Genomic DNA, 25,324 nt, shown 5'->3' with positions numbered 1-25,324 from the left:
GACACACACGCTGCCTCGGCTGAGGCTCGAACTTATGACTTTCAGATCGCTAGTTCAACACCTTAACCACATGGCCACGCACCACACATTATGACATAGTGAAACAGGCTGTGCTCAAAGCTTACGAGTTGGTCCCAGAAGCAGACAGGCAAAAGTTTAGAAATTTGAAGAAATCTGTGAACCAGACATACGGAATTTGCTTATTAGAAATTTTTGTGTATTGACCACTGGTGCACATCTGAACATGAAAATGATGATTTTAACAGCTTGAAAGAGTTGGTTTTAATTGAAGAATTCAGAGGGTGCGTCCCTGATGACATAAAGTCATATTTAGATGGAAATGATGCTGCCACTATGCAGGAATCTGCTAGATTAACAGATCAGTTTGCTTTAACTCATAAAGTTATGTTTACCCTGAATAAGAGTTTCCAAAAGGCACTTGTCAAGTTGTGGGTAAACCTAATGAGCTCACCCCAGTGGCCTGTACCTGCATTCGGTGAACCCTTTTCCAAAGTTATAGTGGATTGTGTTGGCCCATTGCCAAAGACTAAAGCTGGCCATCAGTATCTGCTAACCATTACGTGTACTGCATCCAGATTCCCAGAACCTCTCAGAAATATTAAAGCTAAAACTGCGGCGAAGGCTCTCACCAAGATTTTCAGTTTATTCGAATTGCCTAAAGAAATCCAGTCTGATCAAGGATGTAATTTTATATCCGGATTATTCCAGCAGGTAGTTTCTGAACTGGGAGCAAAACAAATTGCATCATCTGCGTACCATACAGAACCACAAGGGGCTTTAGAAAGATTTCATTCTACCCTCAAAACAATGATTAAGACATATTGTGTTGAAAATGGAAAAGACTGGGATGAAGGAATACATTTGCTTTTGTCCACACAAAGAGAGTCAGTACAGGAATCACTGGGCTTTACTCCATTTGAACTTGTATTTGGTCGCAGAGTGACTTTTGACCTTGTTAAAAGGAACGGTGGATTGATGGGGATATACATGTTAACTCGTTAGACTATGTTTTGAAGTTCAAAAATAAACTACACCAAGCCTGTAGTCTAACGAGACAAAACTTAAAGAATTCTCAAAACAAAATGTAGTGTTGGTTTGATAACAGGGCTCGCGAAAGAAAATACCGGGTGGGAGATAAGGTGCTTGCCTTATGTTGACGAATCCACTTCAGGTGAAATTCAATAGACCGTATGAAATAGTCTCTCAAATTAATGATGTGAATTATGTAATTAAAACACCCAACTGACTTGAACTAACACAGGTGGTACACATAAATATGATAAAGCCTTTTTTGACAAGCAGGTACCATCTGTGTGTGTTGTTGTCAAAACAAATGAAACTGGCAACCCTGAGAATGAAACAATTGACTCGTCTGAGACTTTGCACAAACCAAACGTGGTCCCAGTTAGGCTAATGAACTCGGTTGTTCTAGAAAACATTGATAACAAGTTGTCTCATCTGCAGCCAAAGCAACAACAACAGCTGAAGGAATTAATTCTAAAGTTTAAAGATTTATTTCCCGATGTTCCCAAGCAAACCGCGGTCGCAATACATGATGTAGATGTTGGTGAAGCCAAACCGATTAAACAACACCCACTTCGCATGAACGTAGAAAAGTGTAAATTGGCTGACCAGGGAATTGAGTATTTGCTGGAGAATGGTATTATTAGGCCTTCAAAATGAGATTGGAGTCACCCTGCATTATTGTGCCCAAACGTGATGGTATTGTTAGATTTTTCACTGATTATAGGAAGGTAAATGCAGTAACAAAAACAGATGCCTATCCTATCCCTAGAGTGGATGATTGCATCGATAAGGCTGGAAAAGCTAATTTCTTACAAAGATTGATCTGTTGAAAGGGTATTGGTGTGTTCCATTGACGGACAGAGGTAGAGAAATTTCTGCATTTGTGACACCATCTAGGTTGTATGAATACAATGTTTTGCCTTTTGGAAGGAAAAATGCTCCAGGAACATCCAGAGAATGATTGATTTTGTAATTTGTTACAGGGAGTGGCACTTGGGAGGAGCATAGCTCTGCAGTAGAAAAGCTATTTGACAGGCTTTCATTGGACAACCTTACAGTTAACTTGGCTAAGAGTGAATTTGGCCATGCCAGTGTGACCTGTCTTGGCTATATTGTAGGTCAAAGGAAGTTGGCTCCTGTTCGGGCAAAAGTCCAGGCAATTTCTCAAGTTCCTATTCTGACTGCTAAGAAGGCTATTAGAAGGTTTCTGGGAATGGATGGATATTATCGTAAGCTCTGTAAGAACTTTGCTGATATCGCTCTTCCTCTGACCAATCTCCTGAAGAAGGGTGAAAAGTTTATTTGGACTGAGCCTTGTCAGAAGCATTTGATTGATTGTTATCAGTATTTGAGATTAGGCCAATCAATGTAGTGCTGTCAGCAAATTTAATTAGCAGATTGGAGCTGTGGGTGGCAACACAAGTCATGGGTGCACAGAGAATAAAGGAGGGTGCCAAAGAGACAACCCTGTGGGTTATGTGTGCTGAGGGTCAGCGAGACAGAGGAGATGGAGCCCAGTCTTACCACCTGCTGGCGATCTGAAAGGAAGTCCAGGATCCAGCTACACAAGGCAGGGTGAAGGCCGAGGTCTCTGAGCTCCTTGTTGATACTTCATGCCTTTGTATGGCTACTGCTCTGCCCATGACTGCAAGGAACTGCAGAGAACTTTGGAGAGCAGAGAACATCAGAGAAACAAGCCTCCAGTCCATGGACTCTTCCTACACTTCCCCTCCCTCGGAAAAGCAGGCCATGTACACAAAGAACCTCACAACCTGGACATTATTGCTGCAAACCCGCTCCAACATTGGCAGAGAGATACAAAAGCCTTAAAGCGCGTTCTACCAGGCTGAAGGATGTCTTCCTGCCTGCAGTTATAAGCCAAATGAATGATAAAATGGACTCGACCTCACAATGTAACTCGACGTGACCCTGCACCATATGTCTATCTGTACTGCACTTTCTCTGCAGCCATAATACTTTGTTACAGTTATTGTTCTGTCGTATATCAGCTCAATGTACTGTTGTAATGTATCGATCTGTGTGGATTGTACGTCAGGCAGGATTTTCACTGTAGCTCAGTAGATGATGATAATAAATTCCCCATTTTAATTGTGTGGAACTATTTGACTAACTGGGTTGTTGCTTTGGAAATTCTGAAGTGAAGCTGAACTAAACTTTACACATTTATGAGAAGTTCAGAGAAATACAAATGGCTAAATTCTCACATAAATGGGTCACACACCCAGAAACATTGGCAACCCTTCAGCACGTCGAAACAGTGAATGAAACATGCAGAAAATATTGCAGAAAAAAAAACATTGTCCACCAACAATGAGAGGACGTGACAGATCTGGATCTCACTGCCTTGTCTGAACGGGAAAGATGAAGCTACACGGACACGTAGAGCAGTAACCCGCAGATGCTGCAGATCTGCAGAAAAACGTGAACCGGAAACGGGATCAGGTGACGGGTGGAGGGACTCCCACCTGAACCGGTGACTCTGCTCCTCGCCCCTCACACACTGCTCGACCCATCCGCCGCATTCCCCACATTATTCCATATTTACACCAGATACATGTCTACTTTTCCACACCATATCCACACCGATCCCTTTCCCTCCACCCCCAGGTCACAGAGTCACAGGCTTGATTCCCATCCCGGTCCGAAACATAATTTAACCCAATCAGGAAATATTCACATTTCATTTAAATCAGTTCTGTGTTTATAAACACTAATTTCTGTTCATATTCCTCCAGGCTCACTGGACAGGAACACTGAAACATCAAGTGAGAAACAGCAGGAGGCCATTCAGCCCCTCTAACCATCAGCAAGATGGCGGCTGCTCTCCCATCTCAGCCACATGTTTCTGCCCGATCCTCATTTCCTCGATCCCTTCGGTCTCCACACATCTGCCAGCCTCAGTTTTATGTGAGGACGATCACCGAGTCTTCACCGCCCTCTGTGGAGGGGATTTACAGATATTCATCACCCTCGGAGTGAAGACATTTCCCCTCATCTCAGTCCCAGACAGTCCATCCCTGTTTCAGAGACTGGGGATCCCTGGTTCAACTGGCAATGATGTTGTGCATTTCAATGCGTTCACCTCTCAGTCCTCGATTCTCCAAATGAAAAGGTTATCATATTTGATCTTTCTTCATATGATGACCCCACCACTCCAGGGATCAGTCTGGTGAATCTTCATTGCACTCTCTATAACAAATACTCTCTAACCTCTTTGTTCATCCTCTATGGAATTTAATTTCCATTTTCTGTAGCCGCTTGCTCCAACTACTCACCTGCCACCCTTGCCACTATTTTCACCGGGACAAACATCCTGTCCGCCCCCTCTCTCACCATCTTCATCCTTTCAATAAAATCCTCCCCGGGGAACCGGCATCAAACCGACGGGCCGAGCGGTCTCCTCCTACCTCTCAGCGATACATCAGACTCCGGCGCATTAGGGTTAGGTTTCAGACATTTCCACAGATGAGCCCCTCCTGTCCCCACCGGGACAAACATCCTGTCCGCCCCGTCTCTCACCATCTTCATCCTTTCAATAAAATCACCCTCTCCCTCCCTCCCTCCCCGGGGAACCGGCATCAAACCGACGGGCCGAGCGGTCTCCTCCTACCTCTCGGCGATACATCAGACTCCGGCGCATTAGGGTTAGGTTTCAGACATTTCCACAGATGAGCCCCTCCTGTCCCCACCGGGACAAACATCCTGTCCGCCCCGTCTCTCACCATCTTCATCCTGTCAATAAAATCACCCTCTCCCTCCCTCCCTCCCCGGGGAACCGGCATCAAACCGACGGGCCGAGCGGTTCTCCTCCTACCTCTCGGCGATACATCAGACTCCGGCCGCAGGAGGCGCTTCACAAACGCCCAACTTCCCTCGGAAGGAATGGAAATAAATCAGGAAAGCGGACATTTACTTTGAGGTTTTCTCCGCTCTGATGAGGCGGTCGGCGCTTGAGCGGGAGACGGACTCAGCGGGGTTACGCCCACTCGGCTTGTCCGCCTCCGCGACTGGTTGTAACCGGTGATTGACATCGCATCGCACCAATGGGAATAGCGCAGCTCCTCCATCCTCTGTTGACAGCGGTGGAGGGGAGGGGCTGGTCACGTGATTATTAGCCCAGCCTTTAAACCGATAAAGCTCGAGCACAGCAGCGCGTGGGTGACGTAACACACCGCGCACGTGAGGGCAGATCCCGGTGTGGGGAGCCCATGTGTGACGTCAGGCGCGTGGAGGGAGGAGCTGTGTGACGTCACCTGTGGGAGAGCGCTGGTATTTAAAAGCACCTTAATGGACTTTTCAGCGGGACAACAACATTTAATCACGGGTTTCATCGCTGAATCCAGTGTTGTGGGATGTAAAGTCCCCTGTTATGTGTCCGGCTGTGCCGTGTTGTTGGTGGAGTGGGCAGCGTGGTGTTTGTCTCGATTCGGGTCGCAACACCAGAATTGCCAGCGGGGTCCACACACAGTGTATTAGTCAACAGAAAACCTCTCGTCCCTGCAGTCTTTGTCTCCTGGTAAACTCGACACCCTGACAGTGTGGACCATAGATACCCCTTCCTCTCAGGGTCAGGGAATCACTCAGACAGCTGATCGCTGAGAGGAATTATATTTATTGGTCATTAAAGTTCACCAGGATTCGTTTGGACGGATTTTGATGTGGAGTTCGGGGTGTCACAGTGAAAGGGCCGGACGGCCGAACTCTCTCCGTTGTCCAAACATCCTTCCAGGTGAGGCGACACTTCACCTGTGAATCTTCCGGGGTCGCCTGTTGTGTCCGCTGCTCCCGATGCGGCCGCCTCTACATTAGTGACACCGACTCCTCTGCAGTTGTGCGGGGTAGGGGTGTTTTTTCTGTGGGGGGGGGGCGGTCGATGATATTGTTCCCTTTTGTGTGGGAGGGGTTGATTTTGGGGGTTGATGATCGGGATGCTGTCTTTTTGATGCGGGTGGAGGTGGAAGTTTGATTTTTTCTCTCTGAACGACTTTCATGCTCTTTCTTTGTTTCGTAGTTTTCTGAAGAAGAAAAAATGCTCAAAAGTTGTTTATGGATACCTGCTTTGATAATAAATTAACCTTTGAACTATCCGCTCCGAGCGGGACTTCCTGTTGTCCAAACATTTTCATTCCGCTTCCCTCTGGGGAATCTATTGATGTAGGTCTATGATCATAAACCTCTGATTGCATTGTTTTATGTAGGGAGTGGGGTGGGAGGGTGATTTTTCTCTCTGATAGATGCTGCCCGGCCGGCTGAGTTCCGCCAGCGTTTTGCTTGTTGTGCTTTGGATTTCCAGCATCTGCAGACTTTGTCGTGTTTGTGATCTACCTCTCCGTTGTTCCTCCCGCCTCCGGTCACTGGTCCCTCTGTAGGGACCTCCGGCCACGGCTGGTGCAGCCCAGAACCTCCTGCTAAACGCAGGCGCAGTGCCGACCGTAGCTATTATTTTGTTTAGGCGTCCGTGAAGAAGGGTCTGATCTCGGGTTTGTGGAAATCGGGGGCCGGTTGGCGTGGAAGCACACTTTGTGGGCGAAGAGCCTGTATCGTGCTGTAGGTTTTCTATGTGTCTATGAAAAGTGCCGGGAACGAGCTCTGCCGGACGGCTGGAGGCTCCGGGCTCTCCGGTCCCGCAGCCCCGGTTTTAGCTTTGCGCCCGAGCCCGGGCTGTGGGATCAGTTAGTTGTAGTTCCCAGGCTCGGAGGGGTTTGGGTGAAGGGGATCTGTCTGTGTGTGGGTGGGTAGAGGTTATGGGTGGACTGTGGGTGTGGGGTGAGAGGAAGTGACGTTTTGGGAAGAGGAGGGAAGGGTGCGGGGCCGTAGTTGGGGGGGGGGGGGGTTGGGGCTGCTGTTGTGAGAAAGTGGGATGATCGGAAAGTGATCAATTTGTATGTTACCTTGACAGAAACAGATATTCCCAGTGGTGACAAAGGGGTGCAGTCTTGTTTACTTCAGGTTGGAGAGGGGTGTGGAGTTTTGAAATCAATGTCTTGCGGTGCCACCATCGTTAATTTAGCATGTCCGGAGTGATGGATCACACAGCACGGAAACAGGCCTTTGGCCGGCCATACCTGTTCTGACCATCCACTCACTGTCTACACTGGTTCCATTTATCAGCACTTGGTTCATAGCCGACTGTATCTCGGCAGTTTCAATGCTCATCCTCTTCGTAAATGTTGTGAAGGGACCTGCCTCCACCACCACCTCGGGCGGTGTGTTCCAGGTTTCAGCTACTCTCTGAGTGAGAAATCTCCTCCTCAGATCCCTCTAAACCTCTTCATCCTTTGCTTAAATCTATGCCCTCGGATCTGTGACACCTCTGTTCCAGGATCGTGGCCGATATGGGCATCAGTGAGGCCTTTGATAAGGTTCACATGGTAAGTTGCTGTGGAATGTCAGACCACACGGGATCCAGGGAGAGCTGGCTCACTGGATGCACAGTTGTCTTGATGGTATGAAGCAGAGAGTGATGGTGGGAGGCTGTTTATTGGACTCGAGGCCCGGGCTTAGTGAGGTTCCCCAGGGTTACACCCCATTGCTCTCATTATTCATTGATATTTAAATATATTTGCATTTGCACAGTTTGTTGAATTCTTTTGAACATCAACCACTGCTACTTGTCATCTAGATCAATAATTTGGTTAAGAATGTACAGGATATGGAGAGTAGGTTTGCAGCAAGTTCAAACAATTACTTTTTCTTAAAGATATTAAGTATAAACACTCCGCTCTGTTTCCCTCTGCGCATTCGACCACCCCCTCCCCTTACTGTCTTCCCTCTCTGCCCCGTCCTCCCTCTCACCCTGACATTGGACATACGTTCAGGGTGAAAGTGAATTATTTTAGGGGAATCTGAAGGGGAATTCTTCACTCAGAGGTTGGTGAGAGTGTGGAATGAGCTGCCAGTGGAAGTGGAGGATGTGGGTTTGATTTAGACACTAAAGAGGAATTTGGGTGAGAACGTGGATGGGAGTTGTATGGAGGCTCTGGTGCAGGTAGCTGGAAGTAGGCAGTAACAACAAAAACAGGTCGGCATTGACTGGAGGGGCCGAAGGGCCTGTTTCATTGCTGCTGCTCTCTGTGACTCTAATAATAATATAATTTGTAATTTCCACATCAGTACTTTGCTGTTTATGACTGAACCCAGACATTTACCTAAACAAGAATTGTAAGACTCTTGGCTGGCTACAAAGAGCATTTACAAGCTGTATTTCTTGCCAAATGGGTTGTTAATAAGTACCGACCATGCAGGCCGCCCAAACTTTTGCTTCGGGCCCTTTTCCTTTCTTGTTATTTTGAAACTGTAAAAGATGGAAATTAAAATCTAATCTTGCTTAAAATATTAAAGAAATGTGTCATCTTTGACTTTATGCCTTTTGCAAATCAGGTCATCTTTTACTCGCTGAGCTTTTCACAGGAACAGAAATTTTGACGCGGTTCCCAAACCTTTGCAAGCCACTGCTGGGCTAAGTGTGTAAATGCAGGTCGGGACTACGTTGAAAAATAAATGTGCTAGGTTTTCCAAAATTGACTCCTTCCACCTGAGGCCACGAATATATCAATCACACCTCCTATATATTTTCATCAAAAATGAACAGGATTCAGCATTCCATGTGTGTATATGCAATCGTGATAAGAAATACAGACCAGAACACGTACATGAGAGGCCAACTCAGAAAAATAAATAATCACCCTGGAAGAAAACATTAACCAGTGGAATGAGTATGACCCTCCATGGGAGACTTCCCAACGATCTGAGCAGACGAGATGGTGACAAATGAGCCTGAATAAGGACGTTCACTCCCAATGTCATTCTTCCTCAGCCTGAGATCTGAGGGGTGAAGAACATCTCAGACAGAACTGCAGTCAGCTCGACTTCTTCAGTCTGCAGGAAATTCAAGGGAAACCTCTTCTTCCAGAGTGATGACAATTTGGAACCCATCACCACAGGGAGAGTGAGAGGTGAACAACAGGGGAGGATTTGAAAGATCTGTTGTGGAACAGAATCAGGTCCAGCCGGCCTGAGTTGACTCTCTACTGTACACTAGGTGTGTTATAAATTCACTAAGTACCAGAAACAGTGATTAAAATAGAACTGATTTATTTGTCACAGATCCAGAATATTAAACTCCAGTCCTATTAAAAGTGAATGTGCAGCAGAAGAAACTCCTTCTATGCCCAGTGACCTGGATGGAGAACTGGGTGTGGTGAGCAGCAGCAATAATTGCAGAGTTCAACACCTACAATCACTCTCGAAATTGCATTCAGCAACGGTGATGGACAAATATCCAGCATGCAGCTTATTGAAACTTTCTCCCCAGTGTGAACCCGGTAGTGTGTCACAAATGTAACGCGCTGTAAGGTTTCACTGCTGATGCAGTGGACTCTCTGCAATGTTTCACTGCTGAGTTAATGGCTTCTCTGCAGCAGCAATGTTTAGGGTAAGACTAGAGATAACAGGGTTTTGGAGTGTTCGGCTATCCAATGACAGAAATGTTCTTCCTTGTGAGTCTGGAAGAGAGATTTTCATGGCCTTTTGCTGGCGAGAGATGAGAAGAAGAGAGTGGGCCCTTTTTCTTTCTTTTTGATTACTTCACTAACCATATAGTCAAAGTAAGAATTATACATCTCAGTCATTTATTCACATATTGTGTACTGTTTGTTATTTCAGGGTACTGATTTGTAACAGGGCACACATCACACAACATCCACCCAAACAAGATTTCTTAAGTTTGGCCGGGCTGGGGGGTTATCACCCCCTATATTTAGCTGCGAGCTGAAGCAAGAGTTGCATAGAGTTAAAGACGCGATTTCAAACTGACATCTATCACAAATAGGGTTTATATAAGAATAAAAATGAGCTAATTTAGCCTTGGACATATGGGCCCTATGTACGACCTGAAATTGTATTAATGAATGTTTGGCACATATAGATGATGTATTAATTAATTGAAGAATTCTATCCCAATTCTCAATAGGAATAATAAGATTAAGCTCTATTTCCCAAAATTTTTTTGTCTTATAAAGGGGCTCTGAACGTATCTTCATAATTACATTATAAAGTTTTGATATAAGCCCTTTTTGAAAAGGGTTTAATTCAAACAAACTCTCCAAAATATCTGAAGACACAAAATTTGGAAACGTAGGAAGTACCGTACTTAAAAAATGCCTAATCTGTAAATATAAAAAAAATGAACTCTAGGCACATTATATTTATTAGATAATTGCTCAAAAGACATAAAACAATTGTCCGAAAATAAATCAGAAAATCTTAGTAATCCCTTAGTTTTCCAAGCCGAAAAAGCTTGATCTATAATTGAAGGGTGGAAAAAGCAATTAGATACAATAGGAATATTTAAAACGAATTGAGTCAACCCGAAAAATTTCCGAAATTGAAACCATATACGTAAAGTATGTTTAACTATCGGGTTGTCAATTCGTTTCGGCAATTTAGAAAGAGCAAAAGGGAGAGAAGTCCCTAAAATAGAACCCAGAGCATAACCTGGTACCGATTTAATTTCCAAACTCACCCAATGAGGGCCAAAAGATCCATCCCAGTCTTTCAACCAACATAACAAATATCTAATATTAACTGCCCAATAATAAAATCTGAAATTAGGTAATGCCAACCTACCTTCCTTCTTTGTCTTCTGTAAGTATATTTTACCTAACCTGGGATTTTTATTCTGCCATATATATGAGGAAATTTTTGAATCAACATTAGTAAAAAAAGATTTCGGAATAAAAGTTGGTACCGCTTGAAAAATATATAAAAACTTAGGTAAAATAACCATCTTATTAGCATTAATCCTACCTATCAGAGATAAAGATAATGGTGACCACTTAGTAAACAAGCTTTTAATCTGATCAATTAAAGGTAAAAAGTTAAACCTAAATAATTCTTTATGGTTTTTTGTGATTTTAATCCGTAAGTAAATAAAAGAGTCATTAACTAATTTAAAAGGTAAATTTCCATAACTTGGGACCTGTCTATTCAAATGAAACAATTCACTCTTATTAAGATTTAACTTATACCCAGAAAACTCACTAAATTGAGCCAACAATGATAGAACTGCTGGAATAGATTTCTCAGCGTTAGAAATGAATAATAATAAATCATCTGCATACAAAGATACCTTATGAATATCTGTCCCACGATTAATACCCGAAATATCCTGTGATTCTCTGATGGCAATTGCCAAAGGTTCTAAAGCAATGTTTTATAGTAATGGGCTAAGAGGACAGCCTTGTCTAGTGCCCGGAAATATACGAAAAAAGGGAGATCTTTGATTATTAGTAAACACCGAGGCTACTGGAGTGTGATAAATCAGTTTAATCCAAAAAATGAATGTCGGACTAAAATTAAACTTCTCCAACACATAAAATAAGTAAGGCCATTCAACTCTATCAAATGCTTTCTCCGCACCTAATGAAATAACACATTCTGAAGTGCTATGTGAAGGAGTATAAACAATATTCAGTAATCTCCTAACATTGAAAAAAGAATAGCGATTTTTAATAAAATCGGTTTGATCTTCCGAAATAATTTGGGGTAATACCTTCTCCAGCCTGGAAGCCAGTAACTTGGAAAAGATCTTGGAGTCCACATTCTATAAAGATATTGGTCTATAGGATGCACAGTCAGTAGGGTCTTTATCTTTCTTCAGTATTAAAGAAATGGAAGCTCTATAAAAAGATTGTGGCAAATTCCCCAATCTCATTGCTTCTTCAAAAACCCTGCATAACCAAGGAGAAAGAGTAGCGGAAAAACATTTTAAAAATTCTACTGTATGCCCTTCTGGACCTGGTGCTTTCCCAGAATTCATTGAGGAAATAACCCCTTTAATTTGTGCATCCGTAATAGGAGTATCTAATATTGAAAGATCATCGGATGATAATTTTGTAAAATTCAATTTCCCAAGAAAATCACACATGGTGTTATGATCCTGAGGGAATTCAGATTGATACAGGGAGGTATAAAAGTCTTGAAATGACTTATTTATCTCATCATGGTTAACTGTCAAATCCCCATTCTGCTGACAAATCTTAGTGATTTGACGTTTAACCAAAACATTCTTCAACTGACTAGCTAACAGTTTACCCGATTTATCACTATGTATATAAAAATCAGATCTGGTTTTCATTAATTGATTTTCAATCGGAGATATAAGTAATAAACTATGTTCCGTTTGAAGTTCAACCCTTTGTTTGTAAAGCTCCTTACTAGGAGTGATCGAATATTTCTTGTCAATCTCTTTAATTTTATCAACCAATAAAAGAGTTCCCTTCTTAATGCGTTTTCTCAGACCAACAGAGTAAGAGATGATCTGTCCACGTATATACGCTTTAAAAGTGTCCCAAAGTGTTCCGCAAGAAATATCATCCGTGGAATTAGTTGAAAAGAAGAAATCGATCTGCTCCTTCATAAATTTAATAAAGTCCGGATCTTGCAATAAGTTAGAGTCAAATCGCCATTGTCTAACATTAGAAGCTGTATCCATAAATTTAATAGAAAGTTTTAATGGAGCATGGTCAGAGATAGCTATAATATCATAATTACAACCAATTACCGATGGAATAAAACAAATCAATAACAAAATAGTCAATTCTCTAATAAGAATGATAAACATGTGAGAAAAAAGAAAACACTTTGTCGTTAGGATGCCGAAATCTCCAAATATCAAAAATTCCATTATCAGTCAAAAAGGAGTTAATACAAGTGGCCGACTTATTCGGTAAAATCTGAATAGATATAGATTTGTCCATCAAAGGATTTAAACAACTATTAAAGTCACCACCAATTATTAACTTATATTCATTTAGATTAGGTAAAGAAGTAAATAAGGACTTAAAAAAATCAGGACAATCCACATTTGGAGCATAAACATTAACCATAGCAACCTTTTTATTACAAAGTAAACCCGTAATTAACAAAAATCTACCTTTCGAATCCGAAAGGATATCGTGTTGAATAAATGCAATAGAGGAGTCAATAAAAATTGAAACTCCCTTAACTTTGGCATTCGAATTCGAATGATGCTGTTGACCCCGCCAAGAGATAAAAAAGCGATATTTGTCCTCCTTCCTCACATGAGTTTCTTGTACAAAAATGATATGAGCATTAAGTCTTTGGAATACTTTGAAAATCTTCTTTCATTTAATCGGATTGTTTAAACCATTAGTATTCCAAGACACAAAATTAATGGTCTGAGCCATGCTTCTAAAATCAACCTTTTGGTATAAAAAGGGTTAACCAAATTATAAACTCATGCACCTGGAAGAGGAACAAAAATAAAGAGCGGACCCGGAGGTGACGACACCGTAGACATAACTGTAGTTCAAAAACAGCCCAAATGAAAAAACTAAAACAAACTGGTAAAAGAAAAATTAAATTAGAAAACAGACCATCCCCCACCCCCACAAGAAAAAGAAAAAAAGCCAAAATATGGCTAGAAAAAGGAAAAAAATGAGACTAATTCTACCCCCATATCAGCGGAAGACCACTCTGTATATAAAGGATATATATTAAAAAACCACCCCAACTTTAAAAATTATAATCACTATACTAAAAACCATACTTCTTAATATACTTAGTTGTAAAAAAAAAGAATAAAATCATTAAAAGCTTATAAATCGGGTTATAACCCAAACAAATCAAGAAATATTTAAACTATGATAAGCGATGCATTATAGGAAGAAGACGAGAAAAGCAAAAATAACGCCATCTTAAACAAAACCAAGAATATTTTTCGAAAAAACCACCATCTTAATAAAAAAGAATTCACCTTCAAAGGGTTAAAAATATACCTTCGAGGGAACAAAAATAATAGTCAAAAATATAGTATAATGGTTAAAGTGTATAAAACAGAGCGATTAATATAACGAAAACACACTTTAACTTAAATATAAAGTATAGGATAAACCTACACCAATAACCAGAGACTAACTCTTTTTGAGGAATCAAAAACCATCTTACACGATCAGAATCACTCATTTATTAGAGATTAGTGTCTGTACCAGTAGGGAAGTTCTCCTCCAGATACTTTCTCGCTTCAGATGTAGAAAGGAAAACCTGGCGTGGAGCATTCGATGGAGAGATCCTGAGCTTCGCAGGGTATAAGAGCGCAGGTTTTAGATTTTTCTGATAACATTCAGACATCAGAGGTTTAAAAAGAAGCCTTTTCTTCATAACTTCAGGACTAAAATCTTCAACCAAACGGAAATGGTAATCTCGAAATTTAACCATTCCAACCCGCCGAGCCACACGAATAAGTTGTTCTTTGTCGTGTACATAATGAAACCGGACAATTACAACTGAATTTTTAGCTGGAGCACTCGATGAACAATGCCAAATTCTATGTGCTTGATCAAGTAATGGGGAGTTATCTGGGAAAACCGTGGGAATGCATCTTTTAAAAGTTGAGCAAAATATTTCGAAGGGTCGTCTTTTTCTATGCCGTCTGGGAGACCAAGTATACGTAGGTTCTGTCTTCTGGACCAATTCTCAAAGTCGACACTCTTGGCTTTAAGTGTTTCCACCAACTTAGTGGTCGAAATTAAATCCTGTTGCAATTTTTCAATTGTCAAATCTCGTTTCCGAGCTTCTTCTTACAGAGACGCGATAAGAACTTGTTGCTGGTTAATTAATAAATCCATCTTAACCATATCATCTTGAAAAGCCTTTATACCTTGTTTAAAAATTTGTTGTAGTTCATCGAATTTTTTATCCAAAACCTCCATAAACAGTTCATAAGTTAATTCAGTGCGTTGCGGATGAGCTTGCTTCTTTCCATTACCATTCAGGTTGCACCCAGGTTCTCGTCCTTTAGATCTAAGAGCCATTTCTGTTTGCATATCTTCAAAAATTCACAATAAACTCTTAACAATAAGCCCAAGAAAATAGCAAGAATCTTTTGGTGTTGGTAAAAATAAGTTAGATAAGGGTGATCAAAGGTTAAAAAAAGTAAAGGTTATGGAGCGAATCTAAAACAGTACTCACTCTATGAGCGTCTCCCGCTGACTGTGCATCACAGACTGCGGGAACTGTGATCGGTCTGCTTGGTAGCAACACATTTCCTCCCAGGGATTTCCTGTTGCTTCGAAGTTGGAAAATGGGCCAAATCAAGGAGAGTTTAAGTGAGGAAGTCAGAAAATATTTACATTTGTACAACTCTTCATTGGTATACTATAAAGAATGGCAAATGACATGAAATTCATGCAAATAAATTTCCACAAACATCGCTTTGGGCATCACGAACTGCACTAACAAATGGAAAAACTTCTCTCTTTTCTGCGCTGCAGTAATTTCAATAAAAGTAACTCTTGTTCAACATCGATTAGCTCCAACTCCAACAAAATGTACTCAGCAGTCGCCATTGTTCCCAACGCCACGAGTCAATTCAACACAGTGCCATAGAACCTCAACACCAACTAGCGTTTTGCCAGAGCAACGCAGACACACGAACTCACAAGTAGAAATGCTCACAACGGCATAGGCCACTTGCGTGGGCTACTGTGTATGCTACACTGTAGCGTCTACACAGAGGGATAATTCAGGCTTGAGTCTGTGAACGGCCTCTCCCCAGTGTGAACTGACCAGTGTGCTTGTAGGTGGGCTGACTGAGTGAATCCCTTCCCACAGTCTGAGCAGCTGAATGGCCTTGCCCAGTGTGAACTCGCAGATGTACCATCAGTTGGGATGACTGAGTGAATCCCTTCCCACAGTCTGAGCAGCTGAATGGCCTTGCCCAGTGTGAACTCGCAGATGTACCATCAGTTGGGATGACTGAGTGAATCCCTTCCCACAGTCTGAGCAGGTGAACGGCCTCTCTCCAGTGTGAACTCGCTGATGTACCTTCAGTTGAGATGACTGAGTGAATCCCTTCCCACAGTCTGAGCAGGTGAATGGCTTCTCTCCAGTGTGAGCTCGCTGATGTACCTTCAGTTTAGATGACCGTGTGAATCCCTTCCCACAGTCTGAGCAGGTGAACGGCCATTCCCCAGTGTGAACTCTCTGATGTACCTTCAGTTCAGATGACTGAGTGAATCCCTTCCCACAGTCTAAGCAGGTGAATGGCCGCTCCCCGGTGTGAACTCGCTGGTGTACCAATAGGTCGGATGACCTAGTGAATCCCTTACCACAGTATGAGCAGGTGAATGGCCGCTTCCCTGTGTGAACTCGCTGGTGTGCTAATAGGTGGGATGACGAAGTAAATCCTTTCCCACAGACTGAGCAGGTGAATGGCCGCTCCCCGGTGTGAACTCGCTGGTGTACCAATAGGTCGGATGACCTAGTGAATCCCTTCCCACAGTCTGAGCAGGTGAATGGCCGCTCCCCTGTGTGAACTCTCTGATGTATCTTCAGTTGGGATGAGCAGGTGAATCCCTTCCCACAGTCTGAGCATGTGAAAGGCCGTTCCCCATTGTGAACTCTCTGATGTACCTTCAGTTGGGATGAGCAGGTGAATCCCTTCCCACAGTCTGAGCATCTGAATGGCCATTCCCCAGTGTGAACTCTCTGATGTAACTTCAGGTCACGTGAACAAGTGAATCCCTTCCCACAGTCTGAGCATCTGAATGGCCGTTCCCCAGTGTGAACTCTCTGATGTACCTTCAGGTCAGGTGAACAAGTGAATCCCTTCCCACACAGTGAGCAGGTGAACGGCTTCTCCCCAGTGTGAACTTGCTGATGTCTCTGTAGGGTGGATGACCGAGTGAATCCCTTCCCACACACTGAGCAGGTGAACGGCTTCTCCCCAGTGTGAACTTGCTGATGTCTCTGTAGGGTGGATGACCGAGTGAATCCCTTCCCACACACTGAGCAGTTGAATGGCCACTCCCCAGTGTGAACTGACTGGTGTCTCAGTAGCTGCGATGACAAAATGAATCCCTCCCCACAGTATGAGCAGGTAAACGGCCTCTCCCCCGTGTGAACTGACCTGTGTGCATACAGGTGGGATGACTGAGTGAATCCCTTCCCACAGTCTGAGCAGGTGAATGGCCTCTCCCCAGTGTGAACTCGCTGATGTACCTTCAGTTTAGATGAGCAAGTGAATCCTTTTCCACAGTATGAGCAGGTAAACGGCCTCTCCCCCGTGTGAACTGACCTGTGTGCATACAGGTGGGATGACTGAGTGAATCCCTTCCCACAGTCTGAGCAGGTGAATGGCCTCTCCCCAGTGTGAACTCGCTGATGTACCTTCAGTTTAGATGAGCAAGTGAATCCTTTTCCACAGTCCAAGCAGGTAAATGGTCTCTCCCCAGTGTGAACTCTCTGATGTAGCTTCAGTTTAGATGACTTAGTGAATCCTTTCCCACAGTCTGAGCAGGTGAACAGCCACTCCTCAGTGTGGACTTGCTGGTGAACCATTTGGTCAGATGACCGAGTAAAACCTTCCACACAAATTCAGTAAATGACCAGCCTCTGCCCCAGTGTGAACTGACTGGTGTGTCCACAGGTGGGAAGACCAACTGAATCCTTTCTCACACACAGAACAGGTGGATGGCCTTGTCCCAGTGTGAACTTATTGATGTCCCTTCAGTTGAAATGTCCATCTGAATCCATTCCCACTGTCTGAGCAGATGAATGGGCACCCCCTGCCCGTTTAAAATGACAGGCGTGCCAGTCGGTCAGATGATAGAGTGAATCCCTCTCCGCAGTCTGAGCAGGAATGATGATCGAGTGAATCGCTTGCTCCACTTCTTAAATATCTGGACAGAGACAGCAAAACTGGTGTGTTGTGTTTTAGATTCCTGTAGAGAAATTTCTTGTGATTTGTAACCTGTAAAAAGATATACAAAATCCATCAGTGGGTGTAGGACAACATTTCAGATGAGATCACTGAGTTGTCAAGGTGTGATCTGACATCACACAGTTACAGTGAGGTTCAACCCAAGTTGGAGAGAGAAATCATTATCTAACTGGGCACAGTGCTGGTATCTGGAATGACCATCAAACTCTCTGATGCTCCTCCTGTTTCTATAAGAATGGGGCATTTCTGCCATCTCCAATCTGTGACCTGGCTCTGTTTGATTCTCTCCATTGGTAGTATTCCCTGTTCCACTGAGCTGCATGGGTTCCTGGCCCCACAGTAACTGAAACACGCTCACCGAAAAAGGCGGCAGTGCATTCCACACATTTCAGCCCTGGGAAAACAAACCTCTGGCTATGCACACGATCAATGTCCCTCATCATCTTATACACCTAAAAAAGGCTCTAAACATAAACAAGGAAATTACACATTGCTTTGAGGATTTGTCAGAAGTCTACAAAATCATGAGGAAGAAGACTGGGTAAATAAATGCAAGCAGCTTTTTCCACTGAGGTTGGGTGACAACTAGACGGCATGGGTAAGTGGGGAAGGTGAAAATTTAATGGGAACATGTGGAAAAGCTCTTTACTGAAATGGTTGTGAGAGTGTGGAATGAGATGCCAGCACAACTGGTGAATATGAGCTCGGTTTTACTATTTAAAAGAAGTTTGGATGGGAGCCTGGATGGTAGAGGTATAGATTTGTGTAAAAAGGGCCCAAAGGATATTGGGGACTCAGTTCACCACAACCACAAACTGTTCCTGCTGCCACCATCCAGGAAACGGTACCACAGCAAAAGGACCAACAGGCTCCGGGACATCATCTTCCACCAGGTCATCAGACTGAATAATTGATTTCTGTTTTCCTAACTGTCCTATGTACAAACTAATTATTATGTTAATTTAAATTACACATTTAGATGGTAACGTAACGTAAATATTTCTACTCCTCATCTATATGAAGGATATTTGTAATAAAGTCAATTCAATTCACCCTCTCCACTATATGTTCTGTCAATCTAGCTCTCATTCCCCCTACAACTTATTTAAACCACATCAACCCGCCCCCCCCCCCCGCACTACCTCCAGCAAGCCTTATCACTGGGATATTAGTTGCCTCTTGGTCTGTTCCCCTAACTAACAAATCTCCTATCACCCCTTTGACTTTCGTCTGTCAGGTAATTGCCCCCAACAGTGTCTAAAGTGGTCCACCTGCTGTTGTGCAGGATAGCAACAAAGTACTCTGCGATGGCTATTTAACCTCATTCCCCTTCCTGACTCTCACACAGTTTCCTGTGTCCTGCACCTTGGGCGTAGCTCACCTCTCTTCATGTCATATCTATCACCCCCTCCAACTGCTGGATGATCCAAAATTCATCCATTTCAAGTTCCAACTCGTTAAAGTGCCGGGTTACAAGCTGCAGCTAGATGCACATCTTATAGGTGAGGGCATCAGGGAAACTGGAGGTCTCCCCTCCTTCCCTCCTATATCCCCTCTAATTTGTAATATCCAGTGTGCAGATAAATATTGTACTGTGCATTTTTTTACCCAGTGATAAGATGTGCACAGTGAATTTTATATAGAGATGTATTCATTTTCACAGCTAGCAAATCACGGTCAATAGGAACTTTGATCTCCTCTGGGTTCGTAATGGGTAATGAAGGATTTTCTCACCAAAGCTTTTGCACATTGTCCATATGTGATTTGCTTGCTAAACTATGCTTTAAAAAGTCAGATTTCCAAATATCACTTCACTTCTTCCCACTTGCAAATTCTCCAGCAACTTTTGCATCACCACAATACACACAGGTAACACCAGTTTCTGTATTCTACATAATTATTCCCCCTGAACCCTCCCCCAATGACTGATGGTGGTGAACTCAGTGATGGCAATGTCAATGAATATGAAGGGAAGGGCAGTAGTCTGTCTCATTGGAGTCTGGCACATTTGTGATCTGAAAGCTACTTGTTGCCCAGGGCAAAGGTGTTTGATATCACTAGGTACCTAGACAGAATTGGACAAAACATGTTCTCACCGCTAGAAAAGTCCATTACAAGAACACACACAAAATGCTGGAGGAACTCAGCAGGCCAGGCATCAGCTATGGAAAAGAGTACTAATGCTGAGTTCCGCCGGCATTTTGTGTATGTTGCTTGGATTTCCAGCATCTACAGATTTTCTCTTGTTTGTGATTGGAGGTAGAACAAAGCTGATTTTCTCAACTGGTGATATAAACGATTTTGTTCCCTTTCTCCGAGTTCCTAATCCTTGCATTTAGACAGCTGGAGCTCAGCTCTGTCTGAGATATCCATCGGTTCCCATTCCCTCATCAGCCGGAAGCTCCCCGGGGCCCGTGGGGCTGAGAGAGAGGGGAGAGAGCAGGACGGTCCCGGGATTGTGGACTACGGTGCCCGCAGTTCACAGGAATCGTCCCTCAGTCGGTGTTTAAGATAAAAACACAGAGAATCGATCTTACCCGGAGACGCTATTTCCAAGGCCTTCTGTGTACCGTGCGCATGCGTGATACTTGGTGACGTCATCAGCCCTGACGCCTGCGCATCTGTTCGGTGCTTCAGCGCCGGCGAAATTTTAAACGCACGGCCTTATGGGTAATCACGGTGCCATTAAATATTTCTGCAGGCTCTGGTTCAATATTCATACCTCATTTTTTTCGTGTGTGCATAGAAAAATCTGCAGTTGTTTTAACGCCGAAAGCTCCCATAAACAATATACTCAATATCAACGTTATCCAATGCCAAAGTAAAATGCAGATATAAAACACAGGAGATTCCACAGTTGCTGGAAATACAGAGACACACACACACAAAATGCTACATTTTCGAGTGGATTTACAAATCTCTCCTCTCACTCACTTACTTCGTGGATTACTGAGCTTTTCTACTTTACCATCTTACAACTTTAAGCATTGTTTCCCAAGATTGATTGTTTGGGAGCTATATATACGCACAACACTGTTAACTTCTGTTTATTTCGTTTAATCTTTTATATTTGGAGTAGATACAGATAAAGCTAGTGGTTTTCACAGCGAAACCAGACTCCATTAATGATCTATTGCTGCTGGTACGTAACGATTGCAACAACCCAGCTGTCTGAGGCACAGTCCTTTAAAATTGGTGAAAATGACCCAAAACGTTGAAAAGAGCGGAGAAGGAGTTTAACCAACTTCGTCCAGAGCCCTGAAGAACGTCAAAACCACAGTGAGCTCATCGTCATATTCAGTGTGGAGAAAATCATGCAGGTGCATAAGATGATGAGAGGCATTGGTCGTGTGGATAATCAGAGACTTTTTCCGAGGGCTGAAACAGCTAACACGAGGGGGAATAGGTTTAAGCTGCTTGAGAGGAGATGTCAGAGCTAAGGTTTTTAAGCAAAGAGTGGTGTCTGTGTGTGGAATGCACTGCCAGCGACGGTGGTAGAGGCGGATACAATAGGGTCTTTTAAGTGACTCTTAGATAGGTACATGGAGCTTAGGAAAATAGGTGGCTATGCGGTTGGGTAAAATCTCAGCAGTTTCTAGAGTAAGTTACATCGTCGGCACAACTCTGTGGGCCAAAGCGTCTGTAGTGTGTTGTAGATTTCTATGATTCAATGAAATTCAAGGGAAATCTCCTATCCCACGGAGTGGTGACTCGTTGCAACCTGTCATCTCAGGGAGAGTGATAGGGAAATGGCAGGGATAGATTTTGATATTCTGATATGGAACAGAAACATGGGCCATGACCAGATGGGCCGAGTGGACTCTCTAGTGTACATTTTGAGTGTGGTAGAGACAGTAAGTACCTGAGACACGGGATTTGATACAGAACTGATTTATCTTTCACAGATCCACAATATTAAACACCAGTCTAGTTTAAGGCTAACATCAGCAGAACAGACTCCTCCAATGCTCAGTGACCAGGGTTCAGTCCTGGGTGCGATGAGCAGCCGCAAGAACTGCAGAATCTGACAGTAACAGTCCCTCATGAACCTGCAGCTGCCTTCAGTCACCGTGATGTTTAAACATTTAACACGGAGCTGATCTGAACTTCTTCCCTGATGTGAAGTTGCTGGTGATGCAGCAGCTGGTATGATTGAGTAAAACTCTTTGCTCACTCCGGACAGAAATGTGGCCTCTATTTATTGTGAACTTACCGGAGCATCACAAGGCGGGTTAACTGAATGAGTCTCTTCGCACACACGGAGCAGGTGAACGGCCGCTTCCCAGTGCGAAGCTGTTGGTGTATCTGCGATGAATGACGTCAAACTGCTATAACGTCATGGCAATGTATCAAGTCAGATCACGGACATGGACACGTGTTCGTTCCCTCCTTGTAGCGGGTGGGGCGCTGTGTTCTCTAGCATCTCCATGGTGCCTTCGGATAAAAACAGTGTTACAGCTCAAAACAAGTTGGAGGAATAATACTTCATCTTCAAACTGACCGCAGTTTTGGCATCAGGCACAATATCAAACTCTCTGCTTCCCTTTCTGTATCAAAATTGATCATTCCTCCCCTTCATCAGTCTGTGACTTGGCTCAGTTTGTCTGTCTCCTTCGCATTCTGAGCATGCGCCAAACACCCACTGAGATCACATTTTATTTACACGGCTGCGACTAGAGACTTTCTGATTATTATGTCCCTCCCGGCATTTGACGGTGGTAAACTCAGAGTCAGCAATGGTATTGAAGCTCAGGAGTAGGTGATTAGGCTTTTAAACAACTTAAACATTTGTTCACAGTTTAATGTCCTGGCGGAGGCAGCGAGATGTGAGATGTCCCAGTCTGCTGGTGACGCAGAAAGAGTGGAGTTGGGGGAGGGGAGGCTATTCACATGCAATTTCGTAGCTTTGCAATCAGTACATAGTGCACTGTGGGGCTGCAGTGGCGGGTTCCAATCTGCTAATTACATTTGCTGACGGCACTACATTGATCCACCGGATCCCAAATAATAACGAGGCAGCCGACAGAGAAGAAGTCATCACCCGACACAGTGGTGTCAAGAAAACAACCTCTCCCTCATTGTGACAAAAACAAAGGAGCTGGTTGTGGATTACAGGAGGAATGGAGACAGGGACCAAATTCAACATTTCCAAGACTGTTATTGACACAAAATGCACATTTTTATATTGATCATGACAAAATGTATTTTCATACCGTTAATGACATAAAACATATTTATGGATTGTTACTGACAGAGAATCGTATAATTTGTGTTCCGTGTGTTATCTGAATGTACTTGCCTGTGATGCTGCCACAAGTCAGTGTTTCTCTGTACCTGTACCTTCCCGTACTTGTGCACTTGGCAATAAATTCAACAGGACCTAAGAAATCTCAGTGAGATTTGATTAATGATGATCATCTTGGTAGCTCGGTAGGTCGATTATATGAGACAGTACACTGTTAAGAGCAAAACCCTGAACAGTGTTGATGATCAGAGGGATCGTAGACTCCAAGTTCATCGCTCCCTGAGAGACACTGCACAGATTGATCGGGTGGTTACGAAGGCAAATGGCATGGTTGTCTTTATTAGTTGAAGCATTGAGTTCAAAAGTCGGGAAGTTGTGCTGCGGCTGTCACGAGCCTGCGGTCGTACTGTGACTGTTTCTTTAAGAGCGCCGGCGTGAGGAGGCGGGGCTATGACGTCAGTCACAGGCTGACAGCGCTGACTGTGGACTGAACCATAAGAGAGAGAGAGAGAGCGATCTGCAGACAGGCAGTCGGACAGTCTAAAGAGAGAGAGAGACTGGAAAAGCTGATCGCTTCAGTTAGTCGCAGCTGAGGCTTGGAACTCTCCTATGCCCACAAGAGTGGGCTGATCATCGGTACACGGAACCACAACGAATGTGTGTGGCTGTCACTTCATATAATCCATAGGAGTGGATTTTGGAATATCTTGTGTTAACCCTTGCCTGGGTATGTTGTGTGGTAACCCCTGGAAGACGGTATTCCTGTGACAGGTCACTTTCGCTGATAACTCGTTTGTGGACGGATTCAACGGATAAGAACTTCGTCGACGGTTACTTTGAAGAAACGGCCTTTTCACCCTGTATTAAAAATATCTCTCTCCCATCATTTATTCCGTGGATTACTGAACTTTCCTAAATTACCATCTCAAGACTCTAAGCTTTGTTCCCTCATGCTCGATAGTCTGGGAATTATATTTACACACATACACACATAACACTGCTAACTTTCATTATTTCGTTAAGTTACTATATTATAAATAGATACTAATAAAAAGAGTGATTTTAACATCAAAATTAGAATCCAGTGCGAACTCTATTGCTGCTGGTTCGTTTCTAAAACGTTTCAGTTCGTAACACAGTTTTATAAAACTAGTTAGACCACATCTGGAGTGTTTCATACAGTTCTGGTCGCACCCATTCTCGGAAGGATGCCGGGGCTTTCGATAGTGTTCAGAAGAGGTTTACCAGGACACTGTCTGGATTAGAGGGCATGAGCTATAACGAGAGGCTGGACAAACTTGTGTTGTTTTCTCCAGAGCGGCGCAGGCTGGGGTGAGACTGGATGGACGTTTTACAGATTACGAGAGGAATAGATAGAGTGGACAGACGAGATATTTTTCCTGGGGGTTGAAATGTCTAATACATTTAAGGCGAGAGGAGATGTGAGCGGCAATTTTGCTTCTTTCCACAGAGTGGTGGGTAGCTGGTTCTCTGTCTGGGGATGCGAGACCAAAGCGATCACCTGATCCCGTTTCCTGTTCACGTTTTTCCGCAGATCTGCAGTATCTGCGGTTCACTGCTCTACGTGTACGTGTAGCTTCATCTTTCCCCGTTCAGACAAGGCAGTGAGATCCGGATCTGTCACGTCCTCTCGTTGTGTGTGGACAATATGCTTTTTTCTGCAATATTTTCAGCATGTTTCATTTCGCTGTTTTTACCTGCTGAAGTACAGCCAATGTTTCTGCTTGTCTGACCCATTTATGTCAGAATTTAGCCTTTTCTATTTATCTGAGCTTCTCATAATTTAACTATTTAATATGTATGTATATTTTTATCGGAAATCACAATCGTAAAAATCTATTGTTATGAATTAGGTTCTACTGCTGCCGCAGAGGCAACGAATTTCATGACATATGCCGGTGCTATTAAACCTGATTCTGATATTGATATGGGAGACCCACCACCGGTCACCTGATCCCAGTTACCGCAGATCGTAATGTGAGATTGAAGCCTTTTCTATTTATTTGCATTCCACAGAAATGACAACAGTTCAGTTTCCTTCTGTGGTTCCAGAGCAGAAGATCAGTCTGTCTAATATTTCCACACAATTAAAATGGGGAATTTGTTTATTCTTATCACGTACTGAGCTACAGTGAAAATCTTGCCTGACGTACCATCCACACAGATCGATATATTACAATAGTACATTGAGCTGATATACAACAGTACAATAACTGTAACAAAGCATTATGGCTGCAGAGAAAGTG

At 43.3% G+C, this 25,324-nt stretch overlaps 1 protein-coding gene and 1 long non-coding RNA gene across 3 annotated transcripts in view; both read right to left on the bottom strand.

Annotated features, from left to right (window-relative positions):
- The window catches only part of LOC140721243 (uncharacterized), a 219,605-nt gene that overhangs the window by 125,777 nt on the left and 68,504 nt on the right, over window positions 1–25,324 (bottom strand). The window lies entirely within an intron of this gene.
- Window positions 15,319–22,132, bottom strand: LOC140721255 (uncharacterized). Of its 2 annotated transcripts, none has more exons than XM_073036105.1 (2): window positions 22,026–22,132; window positions 15,319–17,842 (listed from the first exon to the last, which is right to left on the bottom strand). In XM_073036105.1, exon 2 carries the CDS (start codon window positions 17,428–17,430, stop codon window positions 15,751–15,753), a length of 1,680 nt encoding a protein of 559 aa, XP_072892206.1. In that variant the 5' UTR covers window positions 17,431–17,842; window positions 22,026–22,132; the 3' UTR covers window positions 15,319–15,750. The 2 variants fall into 2 exon arrangements, with proteins under 2 accessions (XP_072892206.1, XP_072892205.1); XM_073036104.1 differs by lacking the exon at window positions 22,026–22,132 and adding an exon at window positions 20,350–20,414.

The sequence above is a fragment of the Hemitrygon akajei genome, unplaced genomic scaffold (genome assembly GCF_048418815.1).
Source record: "Hemitrygon akajei unplaced genomic scaffold, sHemAka1.3 Scf000053, whole genome shotgun sequence".
NCBI lineage: Eukaryota > Metazoa > Chordata > Chondrichthyes > Myliobatiformes > Dasyatidae > Hemitrygon > Hemitrygon akajei.
The sequence above is the reverse complement of the archived record's forward strand: the minus strand, read 5'-3'. Positions and strand labels throughout refer to the sequence as shown.

What these genes read in the sequence shown, in the direction of transcription:
- LOC140721255 (XM_073036105.1), bottom strand. Translation starts at nt 17,430, where the DNA reads ATGGTTCACCAGCAAGTCCACACTGAGGAGTGGCTGTTCACCTGCTCA.